The 12,681-nt window shown below is 35.7% G+C and overlaps 1 protein-coding gene across 2 annotated transcripts in view; it reads left to right on the top strand.

Moving 5' to 3' along the window:
- Positions 1-12,681, top strand: part of LOC136043909 (inositol polyphosphate-5-phosphatase A-like) — a 69,883-nt gene that overhangs the window by 613 nt on the left and 56,589 nt on the right. For both annotated transcript variants that reach the window (XM_065728951.1, XM_065728950.1), the window contains exon 2: positions 5,247-5,477. In XM_065728951.1, coding sequence (XP_065585023.1) covers positions 5,247-5,477 — 231 coding nt within the window. The remainder of the gene's footprint in view (positions 1-5,246; positions 5,478-12,681) is intronic.

The raw sequence follows: 12,681 nt of genomic DNA, 5'->3' as shown, positions 1-12,681 counted from the left end.
TTCCACCTCAGACGAGGACGACCTGCTTTCCGTTTGCCATAACCATTCACATATATAAATTGCGATCTATGTCTGCGCCTGCAAAAATAATTACCTCAAGTCAGGTTTTTTTTTGTCTAATTCAGCTGTATTACCAGATAACTGGTGTAGTGCAGCCTTAAAAGCAACAAAAAAAATGATGAAAACACTATTTTTCATGTAAAACTTTGTAGGAGATTTAATTAAGAGACCACGTTGAAAAATGTACAAATACAAAATGTTAAATGGATAAACACCGCAAGAACTGGCACTCCCAAATGGCAAATGTATCATTACCCATCTGGCGGCACAAATTTCAACAGCACAAAATTTCAGCAGCACAAAGTCACCTAACCATGACACACTGGAGAAAACTAATTTTTCATCTTACCCTGTTCGAACTTCCTGCGTTGAACTTTTTCTAAATAGGATAACATTTTATTCAGCACGGGGGTTTGTGCCTTTGTACCCCCAGAAGGAAACACATTAAAAATCTGGAAACAATTTAAAAGAATTCTGAAATACTGACATAAATAATTCCTAAAAGCACTTTACTTTACCCTCAACCCTAGTGGTCAAACATGAAACAGAAATTAAGTATTATCAATAGCTTTTCTACACTAACAACTCACCGCAGCACCAAGCCATCCGAGGTCAGCATGACTCCGCATGCTCCTCCTCCGTCCCTTTTTTTAAAGCCTCCTTCTTTACACCCTCCTAAGAAGTTCCTATCTCTCTTAAATTATCATCCTCCCACCCCAACCATGGACGACCTGCTTTCCGTTTAACCCTATGCGGTTGGCCGAAAAGGACAATCTTCTGCAGTATGTCATCCTTCATCCGTGGAACGTACCCTAGCCATCTCAACTTTTCTCTCATTATAGCCCTAGAAAGCGGGAACGCACAGCACTTTTTGCACAGCCTACTGGCACAGCACAGCCTACATCAGTCATCTGGTTACCTAGAATAACCCACAGGCAATCTCTTTCGAAAGTATCTAACAAATATTCATCCGCTTGTCGGAGCGCCCATGCTTCAGAACCATATCTCACCACTTTTACCACTGTAGCTTCCAATATCCTAATCTGGCTGTGCAGAATTATCTTCCTATTCCTCCAAACTTTTTTCAACTTTGAAAAAAAACCCCAGAGCCTTGGTTATTCTACTTTTTACATCTTCACTGCTCCCACCATCTGTACTAATAATACTACCAAGGTAAGTAAAGCTGTTCACCTGATGGATCATTTCGTAACCCAACGTCACCTTTTTATCTTTACTTATTCCTACCCTTAGTGACTTAGTTTTCTTAACCTTAATTTTCAAACCTATTCTAGCACCCTGAACTTGCAAAACCTCTAAAAGTTTATTCATTTTGCTGACACTTTCATCTAGGATACTTAAATCATAAGCATGATTTCTAAGTCCAAGAAAGTCTTTCCTCCCAATTTGATTCCGTGTTCTACCATTGCCTTTCCTGTGCTCCTTAAGACTAAGTCCCCCAAAATGATCCATATAAGGGGGGATAGAACACAACCTTGCTTAACTCCTAACTTAATCTCCTATACGTGACTCTTTTCTTCAAATAAACTTAACGACGAACAAGCAACATCGACGATATCAAGCAACAGGAAAACTTATGGAGAATATATCATTTGGGTTATATATTTGACCGTTAGGGGGATGGGGGTAAATAGAAGTGCTTTTAGGAATGATATAAGTATCTTTTTTTTGCATTTTATAAGGTGTTTTTAAAATTTTATTGTATTTTCTTCTGAAGGAAGAAATCACTGAACTAGAATCTTTTGTTTTGTCTAGTACCTCCTATGAAAGAGCCATGGTAATAACAAGAGAAGAATTAATACCACTCTTGTCCAAAATGAGCACTCTTTTCCATACATAATGGTCATTATCGTGATATTAAGCCCCCCCCCTCCAGTGGCTTCAATTATAATCCAAAATAAACATCTAGGGGTTGACAACATCTAAAGAAAATATGCTAATAAAGCTAGTACCATTAGATTTCTTATTTTATGGTCTTTCCAAATATCATGGGCAGTATTCTGACAATGTAAATCACCCCCCCCCCCTTGATGGCTCCAAGTATTGGAAGTTTCCTGTTGTGCTAACTGCTGTGATGGAAATCTTTGTGGAGACAGGATTCACATCATTAATGATATACGTACATTGATTAGACAGCGTTTTTCTCAGCAATTGGTAACTGATTATAGGCTATAATCAGTTATAAGGAGGAGGGTTGTCATTTTTTCACCCCCTTCTCCAACGAAATTCCCGGGTACGGCCCTGACACACGTGTTTTATTTTCAAGCTTGGTGCCCGCTGAACTACATAACGGTATATGCGGAGTTTTTTTTTTAATCAAAATCTGAATTCCCGGGTTTTCTAATTTTCTAAGACGTATATTGTTGTGTAATTTTCCACTTAATAATTTAAATTATCAGATTTCACTTTTTGTGTTCTTGATACTTTAACAGTTATTCCCACCGAATTCCGAGTATGTGTACAATTATCAATCAAGGTTTTTCAAGGTTTCTTTGAAACTATCGAAAACAACCCTAAAACAACGTCTATGTTAGTTTTTTGTGCAACAACGTTAACTATATGACCGATTATATCTAATGAAACGGGAATGCAAAGAGAAAGAAAAGAGAAAAATGCCCTGGATAACAAAGACTGGCACTATTAAAAATGGGGCTATTAAAATTTGGCTGGGCTATTATGGGTATAAAAAATGGCTGGGTTATTGCATATTGCAAAAAAAGATCCGAGTAAAATATTAGTTGAGCTGAAAACTAGGCGTAAAAAGGGCGACAATTTTTTTTTTTATTGGCTTATGACTACCGAGGATCATCAGGGCCGGATCATCAGCTTTGCCGCTTCTAAGCTGAAGCGTTTTTGCCACTCCATTTTGTGATATTTTTGTGAAGATTTCCGAAACTTCTCGGATATTGGAAACACTGAACAGATCCAACTGTTGGGCCAAAAGATTAAAAATGAGTGAGGTGATACCAAACTCTCAGGTCCCATTTTTGGGGGACATCCGATTGCTTATAAGTGGCCGTAGAATTTCTGTTTTGTTTTAAAATCACATTTCTGTGAACAGGGAGCGTGGCAGCGGATTACAACTGGCACTTTAACGATCAATTAATTTTTTTAAAGAAAAAAATCACTCAGTGATAATTTATTGCCCCTCCTGGCAGTCTGCACCCCTAGGCCTTTAGGCCTATTGGTGAATCTGGGCCTGGGGATCATTGTCCGGGCTAAGGGGACAACAAATTTTGTTTAGAGGAGGATGTGTGATATAGGGGAACGGTAATGGACCAAAAACCTTGTTGTCTCTAATAAGCATTAAACTTGCAGTCGAAAGTCACCGGGCCAAAAGAGTCTAATATAAAAACGATTATTTAAAGGCATTAAATCAGAAAAACGCGGCTCAAGTCATATTAAACAACCACACATATTTAAAGGAATCTGGAAGCAACGAGAAAACAAAAGAGGGAATAACATCCTATAAATTCTTGCTGAAAAACATACTTTTATTCCAATTGTGTATATTTTTTCGTCAATTGTGTCATTTTTGGAGCCAATCACATAGTTCTTAAGGCATGTGTTTGAAAGACAAGGCAATTAACGCCACCAGACAAGGCAATGTCTTATACATTCTTGTTAAAAAGCATGTTTTTCATGCATTTGTCCATTTTTTCGACGTTAATTGTGACTTTCTAGGGTACCAATCAAATTATTCCTTAAGCACATGCTGGACAGGGAAGCCAAGTAACCTGGCGTTTTATTTTTACCTGTTGTCAGGGCCGGATATAAAAGGCCGGATTCGAAGATTCTAGGCCCAAGCTTTTTTGCCGCTACGTTTTGCAAGATTTTTGGGGATATTCCCGAAAATTTGACGGTAGTAGAAGGATAGAACAGAACACAACTGATGAGCCAAAATTTATAAAAGAAAGTTATGGAAGAAAGAGGGCACCGAACTCTCAGCTTCCATTATTGGTGGACATTTGCCAGTTTATAAGTAACCACGAATTCCAGTGTTATTTTAAAATCACTTTTCTATGAATAGATTGCGCAGAGGCGGGGTGTACCTGGCATTTGACGATAAATCACATCAGTCCACTTTTTGTTAAGAAAACAGTCACCCAGTAAAAATTTATTGCGCACCCTGGCACTGTGTGCCCCTAGGCCCGGACCTATTGGTAAATCCTGGCCTGACGGTTGTCGTATTCACCTTGTCAAATTTTGTACCAGTAAAAAGAACAGAAATATTTTGAGTTTAAACCATTTTTACGGGCAAATTCTGTTTCTCTGTGACGGAAGTATAAATAGAGTTACGACATGGCAACTGTTTATAAAATCGTCTCATGGGAACATTTTTGACATAAAGTATCTCAGTATGTCAATAAGATGGAAACTAACTGCCAATTGGCACGGGCTGTACTTTATATTGGATGCCTAATTAAATTAATTTCCGTTTAAACAATTAAAGTGTCAAATTTAACCTATTTTAAATTTCATTTAAATTGTAAAATTTCTTACTTTTGAAGCTACGAAAAACTTTTATTTTGTAACCATGGCCATATCAAGGATTTTTTTCCGGGAGGGGGCTACAAAAAATATTTGTAGTTTTCAAGCTTTTAATGTGCAAACATTTTTTTGCATGTATTTTTATTGCTATTATACGAGTCAGATCGAAATTTCGAAGGGAGGATTCACTTTGGATATGACCATGGTTAGAGCACTTTAATATTTTTTTCGAGCACTTATTGCCTAACTCTATATAAGGAACATTATATTTTCATGTACTTTGGACATATTAATGGGTGTGACCAGGGTTGCCAGATAACAACAAATCCATATAAGGTAGTGCAGCCACGAAAAGCAAAATTCAACAAAATCTTCAATTTTCAACTTTGAATACTCTGAAAATACTTAATATACTTTAATACTTTTTTTAAAAAGTAAAAATACTTTTTATACTTTAAAACTTAAAATACATTAAAATACTTTGAAAATTGCACTCATTTGGACAATTAAATGCGCAAAGACCAGAAAAAGTGCGCGACTGGCACAAATGCACCCCATCTGCTAACAGTAGATTTACCTGAAAATAGAACAGTTTTAGGCTAGTGCATGGAACTTACTCAGCCACTCACCCTATTCTGAAAACTGGTATCCCATTAACCCAAAGCTTTGTTTTCTAGTGGGATAGTATAGCTAAAGCATGGTTCGACACGATCTCAGCATCTGTTTCTCGACTGTCACCCAATTTTCTGGCGTTTCACTTCCAAGAAGTTGGGGGGAAAGATCCAAAGATTTCAATGAAACAAATTGAAGTGTTTAGTAAGATTATGCTACAGTTGCCTGCATTGCATATGTACAAACTAGCTATTGGACACCTTGACACCGACTGTGACGATAAGAAAAAGTACACTGTAAGTTTTTATTTACTTCTTTATTTTTGATTAAATAAAATAAAAACAAGTTTTTTTTTAACTGAAATTAAGGAGTGACATTAAAACTTAAAACGAACAGAAATTACTCCATATATGAAAGGGGCTTTTCCTCCTCAACGCCCCGGTCTTTGCGCTAAAGTTTGACTCTTTCTCTCAATTCTACTGTTTAAAACAGTAAAAAACTTTAGCGTAAAGAGCGGGGTGCTGAGGAGGGAACAGCCCCTTTCATATACGGAGTAATTTCTGTTCGTTTTAAGTTTTACTGTCGCTCCTTACTTTCCGTTAAAAAAACTTGTTTTTTATTTTAATTTAATTTCTGAACGTCTTTGAAGTAATGAATGTTTTGATTTTGGTTCCCCGCACATAAATAATTAAAACAAATTTTGCATATTAGTTTATTTTTTGGGCTAAATGGCTTTCTCATAGTTTTGATCGGACGATTTTGAGAAAAAAAGGAGCGGGGTAGTAGGCCTAGTTACCCTCAAATTTTTTCGGTTACTTAAAAACGCAAATAGAACTTTTAATTTTTTACGAACGTTTTTATTAGTAAAAATATGCGTAACTTACGTAACGAACTTTTATATTCGTATGTTTTTATTACGTATATGGGAGGGTTCACCCCCTCGTCAATACCTCGCTCTTTACACTAGAGCTTAAATTTTGTCCTAATTCCTTACGAATGACCCCTGAATCACAAAGGCCGTAGAATAAATAGTTGAAATTAATAAAATTACTTTAGAGTAAAGAGCGAGATATTAGGAGGAGGTGAACCCTTCATATGCGTAATAATTTCTGTTCGTTTTAAGTTTTATTGCTGCTCCTTACTTTAGTTGAAAAAACTTTTTCATATTTTTTTTCATTGTTTTTTAAAAAATTGCTAAGAAATCCTGCACCCCCTTCATGGAAATTCTCTTCGCCCATGACAAATTCCTCCATGGAAATGGAAGCACTGGTCAAAGTTTGTAACTTGCAAACGGGGACTGTGGGGGAGTAAGTCGTCCCCAAAGACAAAGTTATTAGATTGTTCGACTATGCTGAAAAAATGGCTATCTCAGAATTTTGACCCTGTGACTTTGGAAAAAAAATGAGTGTAGGAGGGGGCTTAGGTGCCTTCAAATTTTTTGGGTCACTTAAAAAGGGCACTAGAGCTTTTAATTTCCATTAGAATGAGCCCTCTTACGACATTCTAGGACTACCGGCTCGATACCGTCGCCCCTGGAAAAAACAACAACAAAACAACAACAAAAAAACAACAAATAAACACGCATCCGTGATCTGTCTTGTAGCAAAAAATACAAAATTCGAAATTTATGTAGATACGAGCTTGAAACTTCTACAGTAGAGTTTTCTGATACGCTGAATCTGATGGTGTGATTTTTGTTAAGATTCTACGACTTTTAAGGGGTGTTTCCCCTATTTTCTCAAATAAGACCGATTTTTGAGGCTCATAACTTTTGATGGGTACGACTAAACTTGATGAAACTCATATATAATAATAATAATAATAATTTATTTCTTACCCACAACAACACTATAAAAGTATTAAAATGTGGAGTACAAACAATTAAATACACACAAAAAAAGCAAAACATACAAAAAATGAAAAGTAATGACAATAGAAATTTTTTACGTTAATTCAAAAAATTAAATAAACACACAAAATAACGAACTATGAAAAAAAAAAATGAAGATTAGATACACACAAAAAATGAAATTCAAAAAACACAAAGAGAAAAACAAATACATACACAAAGTCAACGAAAAAAACGGATAAGACGGCGGTGAGGGGATAGGCGCGCAGAAGCTGTACTGGAGAGTTGTCTGTGAAGAATCTCCAACTTTAAAGTTATGTCAGGAACTGAGAATTCTTTAACAAGAGTCCGGTTTTTGTCCAAGGTGGAAGATACAGAAGAAATTTGCAAAATTTGAAATAATTTATCCGAATTCTTTTTAAATTACCATTATTAAGAAGGGGGAAAAGACCTGAAGCATAAAGGACAGAATGATCACAGAAAGTAGAATAAAGTTTAGCCAGCGCACGTCTATTATACTTCCCTCTATTTGCAACAAATTTTGCATAACCAATCTGAATCTTTTTACTTATATCACAAACAGTACGCTGACGTAAGCTCGAAAGATTGTTAGTAATAGAGATACCAAGCCAACGAATACAATCAACAAGCAGGATAGTGAAGTTATTACAGTGAAGGGGAATAGCAGTGATACAGTTATAGGGAAGAAACTCACATTTATCTATATTAATTGAAAGGCCAATATCAGAGAAAGCATCAGAAACTATAGAGACCATTTTGGAAAGACCCTTTTTGGAACGGCCAATCAGAAGCAAGTCGTCAGCATACGCAAGATACTAATATTATACTAATACTAATATTACAAGATACAGTAATAGGTCGATAGCAAGAACAATCAATTGGTGACTTTCCCCTTTTTAAAATTGACGAAACAGTGCCACACAGAAAATCAGTATTAAAATATGACTCTTTTGCTGTAACTATTGGTATAAAAATTCCTTTTTTTAGAGTTCCGGTTACTATTGAGCCGGGTCGCTCCTTACTACACTTCGTTACCACGAACTGTTTGAAAATGCATAAGGTTGGTAAGCCCATGTCCCAGGGTTTAATGATTTTTGACCCCCCTTTGAAATTTTTGTCTGACTCGTAAAAATATTCCCAGAAAAAATAATCCCTCCGAACAAAAAAAAACCTTGATACGCTCTTGAAGGTTGATCTAAGTCTTTTTTTCGTTCTTTTTTTGTAATTACCTTGTCACTTTTTGTTCCTTCTTTTTATCTTTTGCCAAGAAAAAGGGTTTATTAATATTATAGAAAGTTACACGTTTTGAGGCAATAAAATTTTTATCTTAAATTTTTTACAAGATAATCGTGGAAAAATCATCCATCAACAATGTATTTACATGAAAAATCATTTAGAATGTGTATTTAAGTATACAGCGTATCGTATTTGCAGTGTATATAGTATGTAGTACATTAGTGTAATTTTTGGCTTGTCAGAAGCGGAGTATAGGGGCGATGCCCCTCCTAAGATTCTATTCCATCTCCCCTTTTAAACTTATCCCCCTTGTATCATAACCCCATGTAATTTAATCTCCGTCTAATTAAAGCCCTACGCAACACAATTTCATCCTTCTCAGCCATTAGTCAACTCAAAATCCATAAAATGCAGCCCTCAATTTACTCAGTCTTATTTAAGTCAGCCCCTTGCATCTTAGCCCCTATTCAACTCAAATCGAATACAATTCAATTCCAGTCCCACCTCAATTTAACATAGCTTAGCCTAATATTATCTAAGATTTGAATGGGTGTTGGGTTACACGGAGGTTTAGTCATATGCTACTAGGGTGTTCAGTTGAATGGGGTTGAGCTGTATGAAGTTGAATTGAGTGGGGATTGAGTTGCAGGGGGGTTAAATCACACAGGGGTTGAGTCGCATTGCAATTAAATTTAACAGGGGTTGAGTTGCAACGGTGTGGAGATAAACGAGAGTTATGCTCGGCAAACGTAATGAAACTTGGCTTATGTAAACTACTAAGCTATATCAATCAGTTCGTGGTAACGAACTGTATGTAAGGAGCGACCCGCCTCAATAGTAATCGAAACACTAAAAAACAGAATTTTCATGCGAATAGATGCATCAAAAGAATTTTATGCTGATTTTAAATATATGAGTTTCATCAAACTTAGTTCTACCCATCAATAAATACGGGCCTGAGAAAATGTGACTTACTTTCAAAAAAGGGGCAAACACCTCCTAAAAGTCATAGAATCTTAACGAGATTTCGAGCTCCTATCTGCATAAATGGGGACTTTTGTATTTTTTGCCAGAAGAAAGATCACAGATGCTTGTTTATTTGTTTTTTTTTCCCAGAGGTGATCGACTCGACTCGAGAGGTGATCGTATCGACCTAGGTCCTAGAATTTCACGAGAGGGCTCATTCGAAAGGAAACCAAAAGTTCTTGTGTCCTTTTAAGATGACGAAACAATTGGAGAGCAACTAGGCCCCCTCCCATACTCATTGTCCCCAAAGTCACCGGATCAAAAACTTGAGATACCTATTTTGTTCACTTTAGTCGAAATATCTTATAACTGTATCTTTGAGAACGGGGAAAGGGCTGCAAGTTATGAACTTCACCCATTGTTTACATATGAGAATTAGAATTCTCATATTACATTGAGAATTTAGAGTGGCGAAACCCTATATAGGCCAGAGTATTCTCCTGATGAGCCCTTATGTTGGGTGTTGCCTCTGAATTATTTGTCTATATTATTTTTTTCTATTGTTTGGTAAATGACGACTTATACTTATTGACGACATGACTGCCTGTCCATGGATTATTCTTTATGGTTGATTGTGTGTGGCTATGCTGTTTGACCTATGTGATTGTATGGATGAGTAGGGTTAAGGCCTCATTCAAGTGCTGGTCTATATTAATCACTAATTTAGGAAAACAGTCTTCCTTTTCTCCTTCTGTCTCTCTCTTTTTTTTTTTTTTTTTTTTTTTTTTTTTGTGTTTGTGCTGTTGCATTGGTGATTTCTCTTTTCATGATATAGTATTGGTAAGTATACCAACGTTTTCAGGGGGATATTTTCTGGTGGGAGGGAGTCGGGGGGATCAAGTAATGAGGGAGATCTTTTCATGGAGGAATTTTTCATGGGGGAAGAGATTTTCCATGGAGGGGACGCTGGATTTACCAGCATTATTTAAAAAACAATCAGAAACTAAATTTAAAAAAAAAACAAATTTTTTCAACTGAAAGTAAGGAGCTACATTAAAACTTAGAACAAACAGAAATTATTACGCATATGAGGTTCGTCCCCTCGCCATTAACTCGTTCTTTAAGCTATGCCAAAGTATTTTTTCAGTAATTTCAAAAGAGCTATGTATTCTAATTAAAAGGCCTTTGGGATTCAGGGGTCATTCTTAAGGAATTGAGCAAAATTCAAACTTTAGCGTAAAGACCGAGGTATTGACAATGAGGCAAATCCCCTCATATTACATACAGAAGGAAGTTTGCCCACTTGTCACTAAATCGCCCTTTACGCTAAAGTTCAAATTTTGTTAAATAATTGCCGGTATAAGCAATAATTTGTTTGTGTTATTTTCTGGCCAATCTTAGCGTTTAATTGGGCACATAGGCACCCATGTCTAGAGATATTTACCAAACATAGAGATGGGCTTTACAGTCTTGGGAGCCTTTGGACAAAATAAACTTGATTCTGCTTTTTGTAAAACAAAGGTGAGGTTCCAGGTATAAATTTTGATTTAATGCTTATTTATTTTATTAACTAGTGCCTTGATACGTATTACAATGAATTTTAAAATTTGAGCAATTTAATGAATAATGAGTAAAACATTAAACATATTAGTTTGAATAATTTAATGCTAATTAATTCTTGGTTATTTGTTCCTAGTTTTACCAATGCGATGATGATAGTGCAAAAATTCAACACACTAAAACATCTAGTTAATTGTATTTACACAAAATTAATCCAGAGTTGATTTCTGATTGTTCCAGCAGTTAGTTTGCTTTTACCTGGAACAAAAAATTTAATTTTTATAAAATATTATTAAATTTTTATCAAAACTGCAACAAGCTAAAAATTATTCAATTTTACTTGTAACACCCAAACTTCATACATTTATAAAGCCATGCAAAATCCTATAGTACAACATTTTACATGAAATGGTTCGATTTGAATCTTCAACATCAGCCTCGGTGTTACCCTTATTATTTAATTGAGGTGACGCTTCAATTGGGTGGGGTGTGCGTGTCTTTTCATTGACAAATTCTGCTTTTGGTATATTTGTTGAAAAAAAATCGAAAAGAAAAAACTGCCCCCCTCCTTCTACAATTTCAGACTAAAAATGGTAAGTTCTGCCATTTTTAACGCTATTCGTAGTATATTTCTGCTCATCTTTTTGAGTCAAGATGTCTAGTTTGTTTATTCAGATGGTTCTATAAAATATTTCATGCGACTATTCTATTTCCAAGCTTCATGTATGATTATTCTCATGCAAGTAGTTTAAAGACGTTATCTTGTACCACTCTTCCAATCCGCATCAAAACTTCTATGATCTGTCAACAAGATTACTTGGAAGGCCACAAAGTCTGCCCTGCTTAACAATAACAATATTTGCCCAGCCGGTCCCATTCCAATCAATAAAACACAAAATTAGCCCGCTCCGTAAAACCAAAATCAAGGCCGTTTGCTACATCCTCTCAGCTGAACAACCAAACAAAGATTAAGAGTAACTTAGTTACAACTTTAAATTTACTACCTATACTCATTGGAACCATCTTGATCTGCTTGGAACATCAGAGTCAGATATTTACGACCCAAACCTGGAATCCCTACAAGCGCAGTGACATGAATTTACTGAAATTAAATGGGATGTGTGTCTTAAAATATACGAGGAGGATGAATTTGGATTTCGTTTTCAGCTTTTCAATGAAAATACCAAAATGTCTGATCGATCGTCAGGCTGAAGCTTCATTTTCTGCTTTTTCAACCCCTCCCTCAATTCTTTTAAGGGGGTACACTTTTTCAAAGGTGGTTTTATCGAGCCAATGGTTGTACAAAAGGGTAAGTGCTCATTCGAATAAATAAATCCTAATAACTTTTTCTTAGCTAATAGAAACATTGCGATTTCAATAAACTATCTTTTCCTGTCATTACAGTACAGATAACAACTTTTCTCCAATAAGGGAAAGCTTTTCAAAAATGATGAGAGGGAGATTCTATTTAAGGTATTAGAAAGCTTTACGAAAATTTCCAGGTCAGGCTTATCCTCGATCGTGTATTTCATTCTTAAATATATTGATGTGTATCCTCTGTTTTACTCAGTTTAGATGAAACCCGGACAGAAAAACTAAGTTAGTTTTTATTTTAACTTGAACAAAAAGAATAATATTGAAACTTGAAACAAACATAGATTATCCTATCTATCAGGAGGACGTCTCCTTCAATATCACGCTCCTTGCTCAAATACTTTACTGGTGCTTTGGTTCAAAAGACTGACTTGAGTTCTCAAGACAATCTTTTGAACAGTAAAGACAGTCTTGAGACCATCGGTTCAATTTTTTTTACACTCTAAGAAAACATCTCTAAGAAACTCATAAACGTTTGTCCAGGGTTTATAAAG

Source organism: Artemia franciscana, chromosome 2 (assembly GCF_032884065.1).
Source record: "Artemia franciscana chromosome 2, ASM3288406v1, whole genome shotgun sequence".
Classification (NCBI taxonomy): domain Eukaryota; kingdom Metazoa; phylum Arthropoda; class Branchiopoda; order Anostraca; family Artemiidae; genus Artemia; species Artemia franciscana.
Note: the sequence above shows the minus strand (reverse complement) of the source record. Positions and strands in the feature narration are given on the sequence as shown.